General features: G+C 36.5%; 1 protein-coding gene across 5 annotated transcripts in view; it reads right to left on the bottom strand.

The window, feature by feature from the left end:
* Positions 1-18,277, bottom strand: part of SHTN1 (shootin 1) — a 101,421-nt gene that overhangs the window by 52,997 nt on the left and 30,147 nt on the right. For all 5 annotated transcript variants that reach the window (XM_029245734.1, XM_029245735.1, XM_029245731.1 and 2 more), the window contains exons 4-8: positions 17,107-17,201; positions 10,380-10,548; positions 8,234-8,331; positions 6,173-6,254; positions 2,544-2,638 (exon numbers count right to left, since the gene is read on the bottom strand). In XM_029245734.1, the coding sequence (XP_029101567.1) occupies positions 2,544-2,638; positions 6,173-6,254; positions 8,234-8,331; positions 10,380-10,548; positions 17,107-17,201 (539 nt within the window). The remainder of the gene's footprint in view (positions 1-2,543; positions 2,639-6,172; positions 6,255-8,233; positions 8,332-10,379; positions 10,549-17,106; positions 17,202-18,277) is intronic.

An 18,277-nucleotide genomic window follows, 5' to 3' on the forward strand; every position in this document is an offset into this window, starting at 1 on the left:
CAGATGTACAGAACAAACGTATGGACACTAAGGGGGGAAAGCGGTGGGGGGGAGGGGGTGGTGGTGGGATGAACTGGGAGATTGGGATTGACATGTACACACTTATATGTATAAAACTGATGACTAATAAGAACCTGCTGTATAAAAAAATAAAATTCAAAAATTAAAAAAAAAGAAAAGCACTGTCAAATACTCAAAGTTTGGCAAAATGAAAATAGGAAAAAAAAATTGATTTCTACAGCTCTACACTGTACACACCAACAGGGCAAGGATCATATTTGCTTTCTTCACCATTATATTCCCACTATCTACACACTGTCTGGCTTACCAGATGTTTGCTGAATGCACTAAAGAACAAAATGCAAAAGTGGTACTTCTCTAGTTAAGCTAAGTCGTGTAGTTATCTGTTGAAAACCTGAGAATTTGTAAACCGTGAAAAGGGAAGATATACTAGTTCTAATCTATCTTTTCTTCTCACTACTGTGTAGATCAAACCTAGATATTGTACAATCATTGAGCACTGTTGCAAATACTTATGCTACCAGTAATGTAAGTGCCACCGCTCTTGCTTTCCCTCCTCAAACTTCTCTCTCCTCATTCTGGGTTAACATGTCAGTATTATTGTTTCCACCAATCACTACCAAGTGGATGGCAGACTGAATCATTTATTCTTTTTTTTTTTTTTTCCTGTGGTACGTGGGCCTCTCATTGTTGCGGCCTCTCCTGTTGCGGAGCACAGGCTCTGGACGCGCAGGCTCGACGGCCATGGCTCACGGGCCCAGCCGCTCTGCGGCATGTGGGATCTTCCCAGACCGGGGCATGAACCCCTGTCCCCTGCATCAGCAGGCGGACTCTCAACCACTGCGCCACCAGCGAAGCCCTGAATCATTCATTCTTAAAGGAATCTTACTTCTTCCATCTATCCTCTCTGCTACTGCATGGCCTTCAAGTTTTTCTTTGAGCTGCTTTGTATTCTAACATCATTCTACAAACAAGAAATGGAAAACTGAAAATGTCTCTCAAAATAAGACCCTAGCATTCAGGTCAAAATCAGCTAACATTTTCAGTTTTGCAATGGAGGCATCTTCACATTATCTCTAGTCTCCCTCCCCTCAACCATTTATTTAGTTCCTTTTTTTTTTTTTTTTTTTTTTTTTTTTTGCTGTACGCGGGCCTCTCACTGTTGCGGCCTCTCCCATTGCGGAGCACAGGCTCCGGACGCGCAGGCTTGGCGGCCATGGCTCACGGGCCCAGCCGCTCTGCGGCACGTGGTATCTTTCCGGACCGGGGCACGAACCCGTGTCCCCTGCATCGGCAGGCGGACTCTCAGGGCCACCAGGGAAGCCCAAGTTCCATTATTTATGTATGCTGCAGCTTTTTCCAAAGGGCTCTTACACACTTCAATTTTTTTTTCTTCCTTCCAGGAAATAAGAGAACAATACTTACTCACCTTTCATTAAACTCTCTGAGTAAAATGAATCATAATATTTGAAATCAGATCCTCTCGGCCTAAATCTTTTGTATAGTTCATTGCTAGCACAGCTACATTCAAGCACAGAAAAACTCCTGCACAAAACCATAATCTGATCTTCAAATGTCATTCCCATAACCCCATGCTTTGTCTTCCTTCTACACCTAGAATACGTCCACCTAAGAATGTTTTATATTTCCTTAGCTACTTTCCTTGAACCTACAGTATGCACACAGATTCAAAATATTTACACATGATGGAAATCTCATGCAGATCAGCTCCATATCATGAGCTGTTACAGTTCAGCCAACTGGTGCCTCATCATTTCCCTGGAAACCAGTCCCAGAGCCATGGAATACCCAATAACCACATGGCAACAAAGTTAAGGCCAGAACATGAGAAGCTCAAAGCTTATCTCTAACATGAGAGGCAAGTCATTACTCTGGTGAAAGGCTCAGATAATGGATGTGTAACATGACAATGTTCCACAGCAAGCAGAAGAATCAACTCACATAATGAGAGCACTGAATAGCAGCTGAAGAGAAATACTAATACCATGATATTGTTATTTCAGATGGTATACTGAGATGTAACCTAGATTCTTGAGGTCTTGAGGCTACTGGAAACATGCAAAAATCCTGTACTCAAGCTGGACTTTCCCTCACAAGTTATGGGATGGGTATCCCTAAATATAATTTCTTTCCCCGACATACCATTTTTTAGTTTACAAAATTCTTTTGAAAAATTGTGCCATTTGATTTTAAAATCCACTTGGTTAGGTTAGTAACATCACCCATTTTATAGATGGTGAAAGTGAAGCCCAAAGAGGCTGAGGGACTGCTAATAAGTGCTAGTAACATACAGCTACTAACTGAACGACATGGCCAAAATTTAAACCCAGATCTTCCGACACCAAGTTCAATGAATTTGATACTATTCCACAGCTCCCTAAATCAGGTGATTCGTAATTCAAAGTGACTGCTTATTCAACCTCAAAAAATATTTTAATATGTCACCTGCAAAGTTCTTTAAAATATAAAAATAAAATACAAAGTCTCTGCAAGATATTTACCTCTTGTGCAAACGACTCTGCTTTCTTTCGAAGGTCCTTCTCCAGTTCCAAGTTCACTTGCATTTCCTCATACTCTTCTACTGCTAGCATGGACACTTGAGAAGACAAGGAAAAGAAAATGGACAATACGCCACACAGATTATCAGGAATACAGATGAAAAATGGTGACGAAAGATTCCTTATTCAGGCATATAAGCACCCACATTCATTGCTGGTTGGAGTATAAATTGGTAAGACCTTTTTAGAGGGCAACTTGGCAATATGAATCTAAAATCTAAAACTATTCATACCCTTTGACTCAACAATTCCACTTTTAGGAATGTATTTATTCTTCTAAAAGAATAAATCATGCACATATACAGAGATTTAATTGCAAGGGTGCTCTGTGCATCATTGCTGAAAACAGTGAAATAATCTAGATGGTCTAACACTGAAGGATCAGTTAAGTAAAGTATGCTGTGTACAAGAAATATTCTGCCATCAAAATTACATTGTAGAGGCATATTTACTGAATGGAAAGACATTCATGATATATTTTTAAAATGAGTTCATTTTTGTTTTTTAAAAGCCACATACAAAACACGTCAACAAGGATTTCACTGAAGAGGAAACACGTGAAAGGCCAATTACCATCTGCATTAGTAACCAAGGAAAAGGAAAGTAAAACCATAGCTACCTTTTTATACTCACCAAAGAGGCAACTGGCAAAAATTTAAAAGTATAGCTATATCAAGCTGGGAGAGAATACAGAACAATGGAAACAAATACACTGTTAACAGGAGTATAAACTTATAGATCTACTTTAAAAATAATTTGGCATTATGTAGTGAAATTGAAGATAAAATTTTACCTTTGGCATATATCTTAGTGAAACTCTTGGATATGTGCACCAGAAGACATGTATAAGAATTTTCATAACAGCATGACTTGGAATAGCAAAAAAAAACTGGAAAAAACTCAAACATTCACCAAATGGATACTGGATAAATGAATTTTGGTATAGACATTGAATGAAATATTATACAGCAGTGAAAATAAACATACCACAGCAATACCCTTCAACATGATGAACCGGACAAACACAAAAAGCAGCAGAAGGACATATGCAAAATGATATCATTTATATAAAGTTCAAAAACATGCAAAATTAAACAATATGCTGTTTAGGGATATATATATATATCTGACAAAACTATAAATAAAAGCAATGATAAAAGTCCAAGGAAGGAACACAAGTAGAGACTGATGTCCAGGGGCTTGTAAAGCACCGATGGGCAAAAAAGGTATTTCTTTTGTTGGTATTTTATTTATACTCCATATACATTATAAACATATTTAATAAACAACTCAATGTACATATATAGGTTTTCTGATTGAAATATAGTTGATGCACAATATCATATGTTATAGGTGTACAATATAGTGATTCACAATTTTTAAAGGTTATGCTCCATTTATAGTTATTATAAAATATGGGCTACATTTCCTGTGTTGTACAATATACCCTTGTAGCTTATTTTATACATAATAGTTTGTACCTCTTAGTCCCCTACCCATAAATTGCCCCTCCCCCCTTTCCTCTCCTGGAAGAATAAATACTAAAATGTTAATAGTGCTTATCTCTGGACTGTAAGGGTTGAGTTTTCTTTTTTTTTTACTTTTCCCATATAAATCTATACTTTCCACCAAAAAATATGTTATTTGGATAAAAAGAAAAAATGTACATATGTAAGTTATTTCAAAGTGTTCTCCATGTTTATAAAGAAGAGAAACAGCCTTAGATCCATATGGGCCCAGAGTCAGAGCTTTGAATTAAAGAATCACTGTGGACAGAAATCTTCAAAGGGACGATACTGTCAAATAGGAGCAACATGAATTCTTTCCTACTTTTTGATATTCTGTGACCTATTCTGTTAAATAATGATGTAGACGGGACAGAGGGAGTGATGACGCCATTACCAACTAGGAACCACATAGGTGGACAGCACACTAGTCTCTCCACTGGCTTCCAGCAAGGCACTTTCAATCCTGAGCTGAGTCATGTCAATAAAAACCTTTAAAAAGGCTCTCTTAATGGCAGCTTTCACAAACTGTTCCTCCAGGGCACTTCAGTCCTAACTGATTAAGGACTGGTTTGCCGCGTAATGACACAGAATTTCAAACTCTGTACTCAGTCAATCTACTGCCTCCTCAGAGGAAAGACTAATAGTCTTACTCAAGTAAAGCAATGAAGTGGTGGTTTGTAATGTGAATTACAGGTCCCTGAGAGCTAAACGATTTTCAAACCTATCTTAAAAAAAAAAGAAATTTCACAAACAAAACAAAGAAGATTATGACTATCTGAAGCCCTGGGCAAGATAATTAACTTTCTATTCTATGTCCAAAACACTATAATAAAAAGTGAATTTTCACATGACCTGGCCCTCTTGGATTCTGAAAGAAATTCGGTTGGCCCTAGTCATGTATTTATTTATATAATCTCTCTCTGCCTAGATAAGGGTCTCCCTGAAGGCAAGGTCCATGATATTAACCTCTGCAGAGCCCTCTGTTTCTAGCACAGTGCATCATGACTGAAAATTCTTCTACACCTTTTCTATCTTCTTAAATGCATAAAAGGCAGAGGAAATGTTACAACCTAGTGCATCTCCCACAGTTAGCTACAAGGTCCTTTATTTACTAAAAAAAAAATCTCAATTCATGAATGACACAAAGATGGAGAACTACCACCAATAACAATAGGGAAGGCCCTGGGTCTGAAAGGTTTCCTTTTAGTGTTTGGTGAAAGACAGTGGGCTGAGGGAAAAAAGGAGAACAAAAAGCATAGTAAGTCCCCTCCCTTAAGAATTATGTTTGCAGAACTGCACTTTGCTCCTTTGCCCTAAACCAGGGGACATAAGAAATGGTCCCATGAGACTTGATGCTGTGTTTTATGACAAGTATGACGGAATCAAATTACACAGAATTTTCTCTAGAAGTAGCCTCTGGAGAAAGTTCCTTCTCACCATGAGACCAGGTCTGCTTCTCCTGACCAACAGGTAAATTTTTATGTGATTCATAAAAATGATCATGAATCTCTCATCACTCTGGCTCCTAGAGAGCTCAGAGCCAGACTTCAGGCACACAGGCAGGAAATGTGCAAGAACTCGGAGTAAGTAATAAGCACTTTGTACATTAACATATATTCTCACTTTCCCTTTGTCCCATTTTCCATATCCTCTTAATTTAAAATTTTTTCATATAATGTTGCATGTATTTATGTAGATATCCTAATCTCTTCTTGATCGAGGAGAAGTTTACCAATTAACCTACCAGATATATAAACACTGAGGGGATAGCCAATATGGCCATGGTCCCAAGATATATGTAGAACAAAAGAGTATTTAGGTTTGAAGTTTCAAAATGAGTGGGTCATGAATTCCTCAAGCAAAAGCACTTTTAAATGTCCCCAGACTCTCAGGTAGGTGGAAAAAGAGCAGGAATGAGAGAGTCTCATTGCTAGAAGTTAGGAAAACACAATATAGAAGATTTTTGCTACAAGAATCTTTAGACACCAGTACAAAACAACACAAAATATATATAAACAAAATAAATTACATATATATTTGAGGGAAAAGACTGGAAATACATACCTCTATTGCATTTTTCTAAGACTTTTCTCTGTTCAAGAACTTCCGAATTTAAAACATCTTTTTCTTGTTTAACTTTATTTACCTAAAAATGTGATATTTTGAGGGGAGAAAACATCCAAAATTGTAAAACATGATATATGATGATGTGTGATACTTAAATTGCTGTTCAACTTTCAACACGATGTTACATTAAAGCAGTAATTGGCTTCACTGTGCTAGGCTTCTATCAAAATGTTTTTAAAGCCTCAAAGTAACTATTTAATTTAGGATGTACATCCGGAACTTCTTTACATATTCCAAATAGTACTGGCATTGGTCCCTAAATATGGCAGTGTTCTAGCCGTCCAGTGTAAATGATTGACATTTTTAATGCAAAAATCCAATTAGACTGCACCCAGAAAACACTTGAATCATTTAATCAGAGAGCCAATATTCAATTTTGGTATTCATTTTAAACTCTGATGACATTTGGCTTAATTTTGTAAAACATACATAAATTTTGAAAATAAAAAAGACTTTGAACTTTGACTTTTGGCTTAAACAAAATACATATGAAAATCTCCCCCCACACAAAACTTAAATTTCTGAAATAATTTTTGGCATCTATCAATAGGAAAAAAGAATATCATAGTATAGTTTTAAAAAAAAGAATGTAAAGTTACATGTACCAAGTGGATAAATCTCAAAAGCATTATGTTGAATTAAAAAAGCAGGTTTATATAGTTTAAAACACTCAAAATACTAGGTATTGTAGTAAAAATGTAAATATATGCATTGAAATTATAAAAAACAAGTTCAGAATAATGGTTGTTTAAGGAAACAGTGCAGGGAGTGAGGAGAATGCAGTTAGGGAGAGATGCACACAGGTTTCAATACTATGCTAATGTTTTATGTATTAAACTACATAGTAGGCATATGGAGGTTCGTTATTTTGTTTTTTACACTTTTCAGATGTCTGAAATAGTCATAATAAAAATGACTTCTGAAATGGCTTCCAATAACACCTCTAAGTGGGAGGGGAGAGAATCATCAATAAATAATTATAATTGAGGATTGGAATGCATCAAAATGTCTTTCTTTCTCTCCTATGGTTATACTCAAGAAACAAGCTAAGGTAATGGTCCCTGAAAGGGACCCTGAATCCATCAGCACTTCCATATGGTCTGTGAACTGGTTTCCTTTAGTATAAGCTATATCGTTGTTTTTGGTTTAAATTAGTAACCAGTATACAGTTCAACGCTTCTAGAATGTCATCATCCTTCTTCCCACTCACACTTACTGCCACAATAAGTAAAAGCAACTGGGGCTGGGAGGTTGGTGGTCATTGCTTTCCAACCTTTTTCACATTATGGCCCTTAAGAATATGTGTATAGGAACTGGGGTAACTGAAAGAGGCTGCTCACTGAAGGGGTCAATACCCTGGCATACCTGTAAGCCATTTGAAGGATATCAAGGTGCTATACACATCAGTTGGGAAGCCTTGGGCTTCAGACTCTGAGAACCACTGATATAAGTTAAACCGAGACTGCAAAGGCAGATCCTTGAAGCCTCATGCAAAGAAGGCTAATTATGTGCTCCTGCTCTTAAAGACAATTCAAAAGGAAAAATAAAAAGATTCTCCAAATACCCACTTGAACCCATTCTACCATCTATCATATATGCCTGTGTTGGAGGTACAGAGGGGCATAGCCTTTCCCAGCTGAGTCAGCCCTCCATCAGAGAAGAAAAATCATTCTTCACCAGCAGCAACAAAGTGTATGACTTAAATGCAGATATCACTGTCACAAATCTGCCTCACAGTGAAACACACGGGACAATAGGAAACACTTCAATGCTATTTTACTATTTTATTTCTTGAGCTAGACTGTGGGTACATGAATGTTCATGATCTTATTTTCTATACCTTTTTGTATGTCTGAAATAGTGGGGACAAGAGAAGATTAAAATTGGTACATGGTTCTCATGTCAGAAATTAGCTTCCAACAGCAAGTTTTTGACTTAGCCTGTCCCCAAACACCTTAAAAGACTAAAGGTCTTGCCTTTCGGGCCTAAGATACATACTTCTTCAATTACTTCTACAAGTTTGCTCTTGAGATTTTCCAGTTCAATGGCTAATATCTTCTTTTCCTCCTGAACAGATACAATTTGATCTCGAAGTTCTGCATTTTTAAAGAAAAAAATAAGAAAAAAAAAGCCTTATTTTTAAAAGAAGAAACCAATCTTGTCAGAAGAATTGAAAACGCCAATCCATGTGCAGCTTATGGTCAAAGTTATTCCACAATTAAAAGGAAAATGAAGTAGCAAAAGACAATGGAAATATCACTTCTCCCCCCCCGCCCCACCAAATATAGCTATGTTTCTAAAATTTTGTATCAGGCACGCTCACTATGTTAAATATACTAGATCATGTTTTCTCTGCAATATATCAAACCTGTATTCTAGGAAACTATCTGGCATTTTAGAAGTAGAATTTTTTTAAGCTTTCAGCAAAACAAATTAAGGCACTGTACTAATTTATTTTTTATTTTTTAATGGCCATGGGCTTTTGTCACAATGCAATACAAACAAACTGGGCAGCTAATAATTTGGAGATTTTGATTTAAAGAAAAAAATCCTGACTTGCTGCCAATTTACAGCCCTTAAACATTATTTGAACTGACTCAAAATAAAACCTATTTGAAAAAGGGTTAATTCTAATAATTTTCTCTCCAGGGTGTTGGTGTTTTGTTTCTTAATTTACTTCATATTTCATATTATTGAGATTTAATGAAAACTGTATTACTAGAGTGAAAATACTAGCAACTATAAGTGCAAAAACTTCTGGTGTTAGATTAAAGTTACTTCTACCACTCAAATGTTAAAAAAAAAAACATGGATTAGCACAGAGTACTTAAATTTATACCCAGGCCCACACACTTTTGCCACTTAGCTTTTAAGTGCTTTTAATTTCTTACCCTTCTCCAAGGATAGTTAGAAACCTGCTATGTGGTTATTTATTTATAAGTTAAATCAAACTTTTTACATGAACCCAGCTTAACTGAAGGGTTCTCAGAGACTTTTATTTTTTTTGCGGTATGCGGGGCTCTCACTGTTGTGGCCTCTCCCGTTACGGAGCACAGGCTCCAGACACGCAGGCTCAGCGGCCATGGCTCACGGGCCTAGCCACTCCACGGCATGTGGGATCTTCCCGGACCGGGGCACGAACCCGTGTCCCCTGCATCGGCAGGCGGACGGACTCTCAACCACTGCGCCACCAGGGAAGCCCCATCAGAGGCTTACTTTAAAACCACTTTCTTCACTGGCTGACTAATCTTAAAGAAGAACAAGAGACCATACCATTCAAGACCTAACAGAAGGGAGAAATACAAACAAAAGGAAAGCCTTTAAACTTCCTCTCCCTTCCTACCAACATAAATATGATTTTGTCTTAAGTTAGGGGGTAGAAAGTCAGGTTAAGATGGCTTTCTTTTTACTTTCTTCTTTATACTTCTTGCTGAAGTTTTATCTACCAAACAAGCAAACAAGTATTGCTCCTGACAGGTACAGTAAGTTAAAATGCTCCAATAGTTACTGAGCCCCAAACTGTTTTCCTACATCCTTAACAATATATAGGGGTGTGTGTGTGTGTGTGTGTGTGTGTGTGTGTGTGTATTTATTAATAAAGTTAATGTGTATTTAATAGATGTATCATGTGATCTTGCCTTACAGCACTACTTGGGGACCACCACAGTTGCTTAATACTACATACTGCTTTTAGCTCATTGCCTGAATCATATGGGAAGTTCTTGGAGGGCAGAGACTAAGCAATTTGGGGAGGTATCTTCCCCAAATATTCCAACAGAGAACCAGACTAACAGGAGGTGTCAGCTAAATATACTTTTATTCATTCTTACTTTCATTTAACAAAAATATCTTAATACACAGTCCTATCCTTTAGAAGTTTATAGGCCAACTGACTGCTTCTGTCAAGACAATGCTTTCAAAAGTGCCTAATCCCAAACAAGAAAGTACTCATAAAGCTATACATCCATCATGATTCTCAACCAGGCCACCCCCTGTGACAAATAGTCAGAATTTTTTCCAAAGTAGGAACCAGGCATCAATATTTTTTGAAATTATCATGTAATTCCAATGTGCAACCAGGGTTCAGAAGCATTATCCTAACAGGAGTCAAAAACATGCTCAATAATTAAGCCAGGGATCCTACCCTTGATTTGCTTCTGACACTGTACTGAGACACAAGTCTCGGCAGCACCCTCAGGGTCCATGGTTGAATCTTCATCATCAATGTTGATCTCTTCAGTTATTACATCTGGCCCCAGCTTGGCCATGTATAACATGCTGATTCTTTTCAATGCTTTATTTTCTTTATTTAACTAAGGCAAATATAAAGACAGTTATTTTAACAGCAGTCAAATGAGTGTCTTGCCACCTAGAGGGGTGGGATAGGGAGGGTGGGAGGGAGATGTTAAGAGGGAAGAGATATGGGGATATATGTATACGTATAGCTGATTCACTTTGTTATAAAGCAGAAACTAACACACCATTGTAAAGCAATTATACTCCAATAAAGATGTTAAAAAAAAATGAGTGTCTTGGATTTTTAAACAATAGACAAATTAAGTGTATTTTTGTCTTGCACATTCATTAACATTCACAGCATGAAGTAACAATTAGAAGAGTCATTAAATAAGGTTTTTTATACTTTTTAATATTAAACTTATTACTTTAAGTAAAACCTATGCCTTATAGCCAGCAGCATGTGAAAATGCTAGTTATAACTGATAAATACAAGAAGAATTAAGATGAAACACCAGTATAGATTAAATAAAATTTCCATTTATTCACAGTCATTAAAAGTCTTAATTTAAGACACTTTCTTTCAAGCAAATATTTTGTTTGATGCTGTGCTGTGAACATCTTTGAAATGTTTGTTTGCCTGGCACTCTCTGTTTTCTGGACACTGACACTCCTCTTCACTGTTCCAAATGATTTCTATGGGAACAGCCAAGTTCTCCCAAAGCACAACCTACCACTTTGGCCATAGCTATAATAATTAGTCCAGGAATTAGGCACATAATCCAAGCTTGGTCAATTAGATCCCTTCTCTAGAAATTTGGAGACTGGAACAGAGAGATGAATTCCTTTCCATGTGTCTGGATATACAGTAGCTACTGGCAACCACATTACACTACTGAATTGAGGAATAGAGAAAGGCAGTCCACAGCAAAGCCAAAATGGAGCCAATGTGTAGGAGAGACAGAGAAAAGCAACAGACACAGGGTTTGCCACAGGGCTCCAGTCCATTCCTAAAACGCTCCTAGCTCATGGATTCTATGGGATTCTCCAATATCCCTCTGAACAAATTCCTACTTTTCTTTCCTTTTCCTGCTTAAATTAGTTCAAAATGTGTTTCTATCTGTACATAGAGTTCTAATAATACACGACAGAAGAAAGTTCAAGATACGTTTCTATTATCTCTATCTAATTCACTGCAGATAAAGGAATCCTAACTCAGTAATGTATTTGTTATCCCCTGATGTAAAAATGAGTTGGTTATCAATTATTGTTACCGTCTTCAGCTCCTGTGTTTATGTGCACATAAATGTTAGTACAAGGCACACACGAAGACTAAAGTTGATCCAAAGTCCACAGAAGGAAAATATGGTTTTGCTTATGTGTTCTCTTCACAAGACTAAAATATAAAAGGTCTTCTCTTATTTGAGTATAAAGTATTTCGTATATTGATTTCTCTAGTATAAAATATAAGATACAGAAATGTGTTTGCATTTACTAAGGGCCGTTGGCCATCAAGACAAGTTCTTAATTTAATAACTGACACTGGAAATAAACACAGACAGAAACAATTCACTGGAAAGCTAAATGCCCTTCACTGCTGTAAACCTTATGCCAGAATAAGATGTTTAGTATCGTATTTGTCTGGCTTTGGTCCTTCATTTGTGATCATGATTAGGACCCTTCAGGGTTTCTCTCAGGGAAAGTCCAGTCCATTTCAATTTGGGAGATCTGATTCTTACCCCAATAATATGGAAACTAAATATACCCCAAGTAGCGTGGTCTGGAACACAAGAGCATTCCCTAGAGCATTCCCTGACCTCTCTGGGGAATCAGGAAGAATCACTTAGAAATGGCTATGAACCATTCCACAGATTCTTCCTGGGAAGGCTGGCGAGATCTATTCAAGGAATCAGACACAGACCTTTATTCCCAGTTCTCCATATTATATTAGAGGATCAGGGATAAGATATAAGACCCATGATTTCCCAATCCCTCTTCCTTCAGATGGAAAATTCAAGTAAACATTGTTTGTGTGTTCTTTGAACCATGAATGCTAGAGCATGGCACTAGACGCTCAAGGACCATCGTCAATTCTCAAATGATGACATCTTTTCTGAATGCAAGGAGAAAAGAACAATTTAAGAAAAACTCAAGTGAAAAAACTCAAGACTTAGTTTGTAATTCTGCCTCCTAATAGTTAAACTAATGGTTCCCAACCCTGCACATTACCATTTGTAGAGTTTTTAAAAAAAAACAAACTCCCAACATGCAGGCCCTCACCAGACCAAAATCTCTGGCAGTAGAGCCGAGCATAGCACTTTTTCAGGGCTTCCCAGGTGATTCTAATGTACACCAATACTACAGATAATTGACACAGAGGAATGCAGTACTTGAGTATGCATTTCTATAAAATTAGTATAGCAGAGTTAAGAACTCAGCTCTGTAATCAAATTCTGTCTCTGCCTCTAGAATAATCTAATCTTTCAGTGTCAGTTTTCTCATCAGCTAACTAAGGATAAAAATAGTCTCTATCCCATAATATGAAGATTAAATGAGAGATACATATATAAAGCATTTAATATAGTGACTGACATACAGTAAAAATTCAGCAAATATTAGCTATTAGTAACAAAAGAGGTTTAGTCTGTGTGTCTAATTTTCCTCTGGAAGTCATTTATCAGCTAGTTTTCTTCAACCAAGGTATTCATCTATACAAAGTTTTTTCCCCCAGGATTCTCATGAAAAACTGAAAATACTAATTTTTGCCATCTGGTGCTCCCCAGGCCACCATCGAAGTAATATTTAATAACCTAACAGTTAACAGTTCTGCCCTCAAAAGAGTTTTAATGCCTCTATCAAGCCAGGCACCAAAGTCTACCAGCTACTATTTGGCTGTAATACAATTACTCTATTCAACAGTTACTATCTCAAGAAAAAAGCCAAACAAAATTGCAAACGTCTTATCTAAAACAACATTTTCACATTCTTAAAGAAGAAATATAAGACTTATACACATTAAATCTTATAACCATACTAAGTGGAAATTTTTGAGAACTATGAATTCACAAATTTGGGCTGAGAAATTTCACTGCAGTTATTATTCATCAAGTTATATAGGTTAATGGCATGCTACTTGGGTTTTAGAATCCTTATTAGTTACAAGGCAAAAATAAATCTTTCGTAACCCTACAGTAACAGAATCTTATACTATATTCAAATTTAAATAGGGTTTTTATATTGAGCACAGTTTAATGAATATTTAAAGATACAAAATAAGCAAGTTAAACAGACTTGGATCATACGATTTAAATAACTGGTCTATAATTATCAGTTTAACTTTCACATTTTAGCAAAGGAAAGCATCCACACTTGCTTTTAAGGAAATAATGCAGTCAAATTGTATTTCTGACCCACCTCCTAGAGAAATGGAAATAAAAACAAACAAATGGGACCTAATGAAACTTAAAAGCTTTTGCACAGCAAAGGAAACCATAAACAAGACAAAAAGACAACCCTCAAAATGGGAGAAAATATATGCAAATGAAGCAACTGACAAAGGATTCATCTCCAAAATACACACGCAGCTCATACAGCTCAACATCAAAAAAAAAAAACAACCCAATCCAAAAATGGGCAGAAGATCTAAACAGACATTTCCCCAAAGAAGATATACAGGTTGCCAACAAACACATGAAAGAATGCTCAACATCACTAATCATTAGAGAAATGCAAATCAAAACTACAATGAGGTATCACCTCACACCTGTCAGAATGGCCATCATTAAAAAATCTACAAACAATAAATCCTGGAGAAGGTGTGGAGAAAAGGGAACCCTCTTGCACTGTTGGTGGGAATGTAAATTGATACAGCCACTATGGAGAACAGTATGGAGGTTCCTTAAAAAACTGAAAACAGAACTAACATATGACCCAGCAATCCCACTACTGGGCATATACCCTGAGAAAACCATAATTCAAAGAGAGTCATGTACCACAATGTTCATTGCAGCACTGTTTACAATAGCCAGAATATGGAAGCAACCTAAGCATCCATCAACAGATGCATGGATAAAGAAGATGTGGCACACATATACAGTGGAATATTACTCAGCCATAAAAAGAAACGAAATTGAGTTATTTGTAGTGAGGTGGATGGACCTAGAGTCTGTCATACAAAGTGAAGTCAGAAAGAGAAAAACAAATACCGTATGCTAACACATGTATATGGACTCGAAAAAAAAAAAAAAGGTTCTCATGAACTTAGGGGCAGGACAGGAATAAAGACGCAGACACAGAGAATGGACTTGACAAGGGGAGGGGGAAGGGTAAGCTGGGACGAAATGAGAGAGTAGCATTAACATATATACAGTACCGTATGTAAAATAGATAGCTAGTAGGAAGCAGCTGCATAGCACAGGGAGATCAGCTCCTGCTTTGTGACCACCTAGAGGGGTGGGATAGGGAGGGTGGGAGGGAGATGCAAGAGGGAAGGGATATGGGGATATATGTATACATATAGCTGATTCACTTTGTTATACAGCAGAAACTAACACAACATTGTAAAGCAATTCTACTCCAATAAAGATGTTAAAAGAAATTGTATCATAAGCAACATTCCATTTGTCATTAATTTGACAGCAAACACTTTTGAAAAATAAGAATTTACAGAAACTCTGCTGCTTAGAAAATGAAAACTACTTCCAAAAATGACAATTAATACTTAAATCAGGATGTGCTACTTTCATTTATTGATCACACATATAATGAAGTTTCCAAACTTTGCATTCAAAGCTGTAGTATCTTCCACATCCAATGAGCACATCTACAGCGTTTAATTGAATTGGGTATTTTTGGTTTGTTTTTTATTTTAAAGTTCCTGAGTTCACACTGTATCCTCAAAAACAAACCGTAAGTCCATTTCCAAAAGAGCTTCTTAAAGAATAGAAGACAAACTGTAAGTTAAGGATCTATTGTCAATACTAAATTGTAAAAATGACCCTAGAGATTAGTAACACACTGGTTCATCAGCAGGGATGAATATAACAGTCACCTGGCAGCTTTTTCAACATTCACATGTCTGGGCCATACTCCCAGAATCAGTGGGTCTGGGGTATTCTTAAGAAATCAACCCTGGTCTACCCTGACAATTATGACATGATAATTGCAGGTTAGAGAGGTGAATTCTCTTGCTCAAAATCAACTGTTAAATAAAAAAGGGGGGAATAGCAATAAAATAATTTTGTAAGGGGACCAATGATTAAAGTCATCATAAAGAAAGTCCATCCCATTCTCACTTTAGTCCTAATTCTAGTTCATCCTGTCATTTAAGATGACACAATGGCAGTCCAGGGAACAGAATTAACTTGGCCAAAGTCACATATGTCCAAAATTATACAATTAGGAATAAAACCTGTACATACTGCCTCCCAAACCACTGTTTTCCATAAACTGCCAGTCCTGAGAGGTAGCCAGTGCTCTCACTTTGGATGTCCTATTGCAACAGGGATTGTTAATAACAAGAGAAAAATACAGAAACTATCCTTAGCCACTACAAGATTCAGAACAACTAGTATGCTCTGAATACATTTTTTCTACTTGGTCCAAAAATAAAGGAAATGAAAAGAGAATTCCAACAGTATTATCAACCAGTGAACTCTAGTGATATAGAGAACAGAAATGATATGAGAGCACCCATGTTATCGTTGCTTTTAAAGCAATGGCCTCTATTGCTATATATTCTTCAGACAAATAACAGAAAAGAAGCTATATACACATACTTATATTCTTAGTTAGGTTCTGCCTGCATATCTTATGAATTCTAATGTAGTGCTGTTATGCCAACAATTAAGCAAATACCTCTAGCAAGCACACTGCTAATGCATACAAATTAAATTGACTGACTTATTGATCTACAGAATTTCAGTTGCATCCAAAGAAATACTCTGCATGTAGGTGATGGGGGAGAGGGGAAAGAAACAAAACCAGCAACACTAATGAAATTTGGCTGAAAATTGCTGTAATCCATTTTCTGATGAAGTGGTTCAGATGCATTTTACCCAACCCAAAATACATAAGACAGAGATTAAAAACATTCTATAATAATAATGTACTTCTGATGAGACAGAATATAGAAAATTACACACTTGGTAAATTCATCAGCTAGAAGCAATCAGTGGAGCACTGGAGGTCACCCTTAGCAGGCCCTCACTTTGCTTTCAAAAATAATCACCTGAACTCTAAGGTCTGAGGCTGACTTTTTCATCTGATTCAAACAGGAAACACTCATTGCTCTTTCATGTCACTCTAGGTTAGTTTCAAACTTGGTTAGCATTTTAACCAAATGCACAGACATTTGGAAAGTTGAGTTCAACAGACCACTCTGGGACCATTTTCACAGGCAAAAACCACAAATGCTGAAATACACACACACAAATACTTTTTTTTTTTACAATCAAAATAATCTTTGCATTAAGACAGATATTTACATAATCATATTCCAGGATTCTGAGACCTCTGATGAGAGCAGACAACTGATTAGAGAACTAGAAAAGCAGAAAAGGACAGAGGCCAGTGTTTGGAAAAGCAAGTTGAAATTTAAAAGCTCAGGTAGAATTCCTTTATTTGAAATGTCTCACCTTTGTTGCCAAAGCTTCAGCACTTTCTCGACAAGTCTTCTCTATTTCAAGATGGTTCTGCATAAAATTCACTTCCTCTATAACCATGTGAGAAACTAGGAATGAGGGGGAAAAAGTCTCAGCATTCAGAGATTAGTCAGCTATTCCAGAAGCCCACACATCTTGTCCCATGATTAAGAATACTGCAATTCTTTAGCTAGCCAGATCTTTAGCTATCATGAAAAAAAAGTGTTTAAGACGCTGCCCTGATTAAATCTTAGCTAATATTTGAATGCAGAAAGAGAAACGAAGACAACGAAGAACTTTTATCGCTATTACACACATTTTGAGAAAGCTACTGAGGATTTTTTAAGTGTCTCTTTTCTATGTAGCTGTATACATAACCATAGACATGTCTGCTAATTTAAACAAAAGAACCTCTCTTACATTAAAAGGGGCAAACATGATTTCCTTTTCTTAGCAGGATGTAACCCATGCGCCTACTAAGGAAAATTAGCTAAAGAGAAATGTTTAAAAATAAATCTTACGTTGATCTCATATGTGGAATAACAACATGGCAGCTTAACTAAGTTAAGTATTTCAATAGTAGTCTTTATTACTGACAAAGTATTTAAGAAACTCCAGGGCAAAAAAGTATAGCAACGAGATTTATGTACTACGTGATGATGAAAGCAGATGCTAATAAATTGCTTCTTACATCACAGACTGTCAGGAAGATCAAAAGAAAAATAAAATTTTACTTGATATTTAACCAATGTTTCAAAAATAGCAATTTTCAGACTTTTTGTTAGCTGGTTTATATAAAAGAGATTCAAAAGTACAAAATAATTTAGAACTTGAATTATACTCTGAAGATCAAGTAAGAAAAATGCCAACTCCTTTCACCCATATTTCTAGTTAAAAGAAAATGCTCAGAATGTCAAACTTAACCCTAGACATGTATACTTACTGACATTTGTTTGGCTTAAAAAAGAAAAATGAAGGGCACCCAAATGTGAAACCCAACAAAGTTAGGCAAAAAGCACTGGGCTCACATAACACAAAGAGAGATTACTTTTGCTTCATTTAAGCTTAATTAACCTGCAATTATGATTAAACTCAGGGGAAAAAATTTCTCTCCAAATTAAATACAAAAATGTATTACTTCCTAAGTCTGTCCGAAGTTCTTATT

Source organism: Monodon monoceros, unplaced genomic scaffold (genome assembly GCF_005190385.1).
Source record: "Monodon monoceros isolate NGI ecotype Baffin Bay Population unplaced genomic scaffold, NGI_Narwhal_1 Super_Scaffold_4, whole genome shotgun sequence".
In the NCBI taxonomy this organism is placed as follows: domain Eukaryota; kingdom Metazoa; phylum Chordata; class Mammalia; order Artiodactyla; family Monodontidae; genus Monodon; species Monodon monoceros.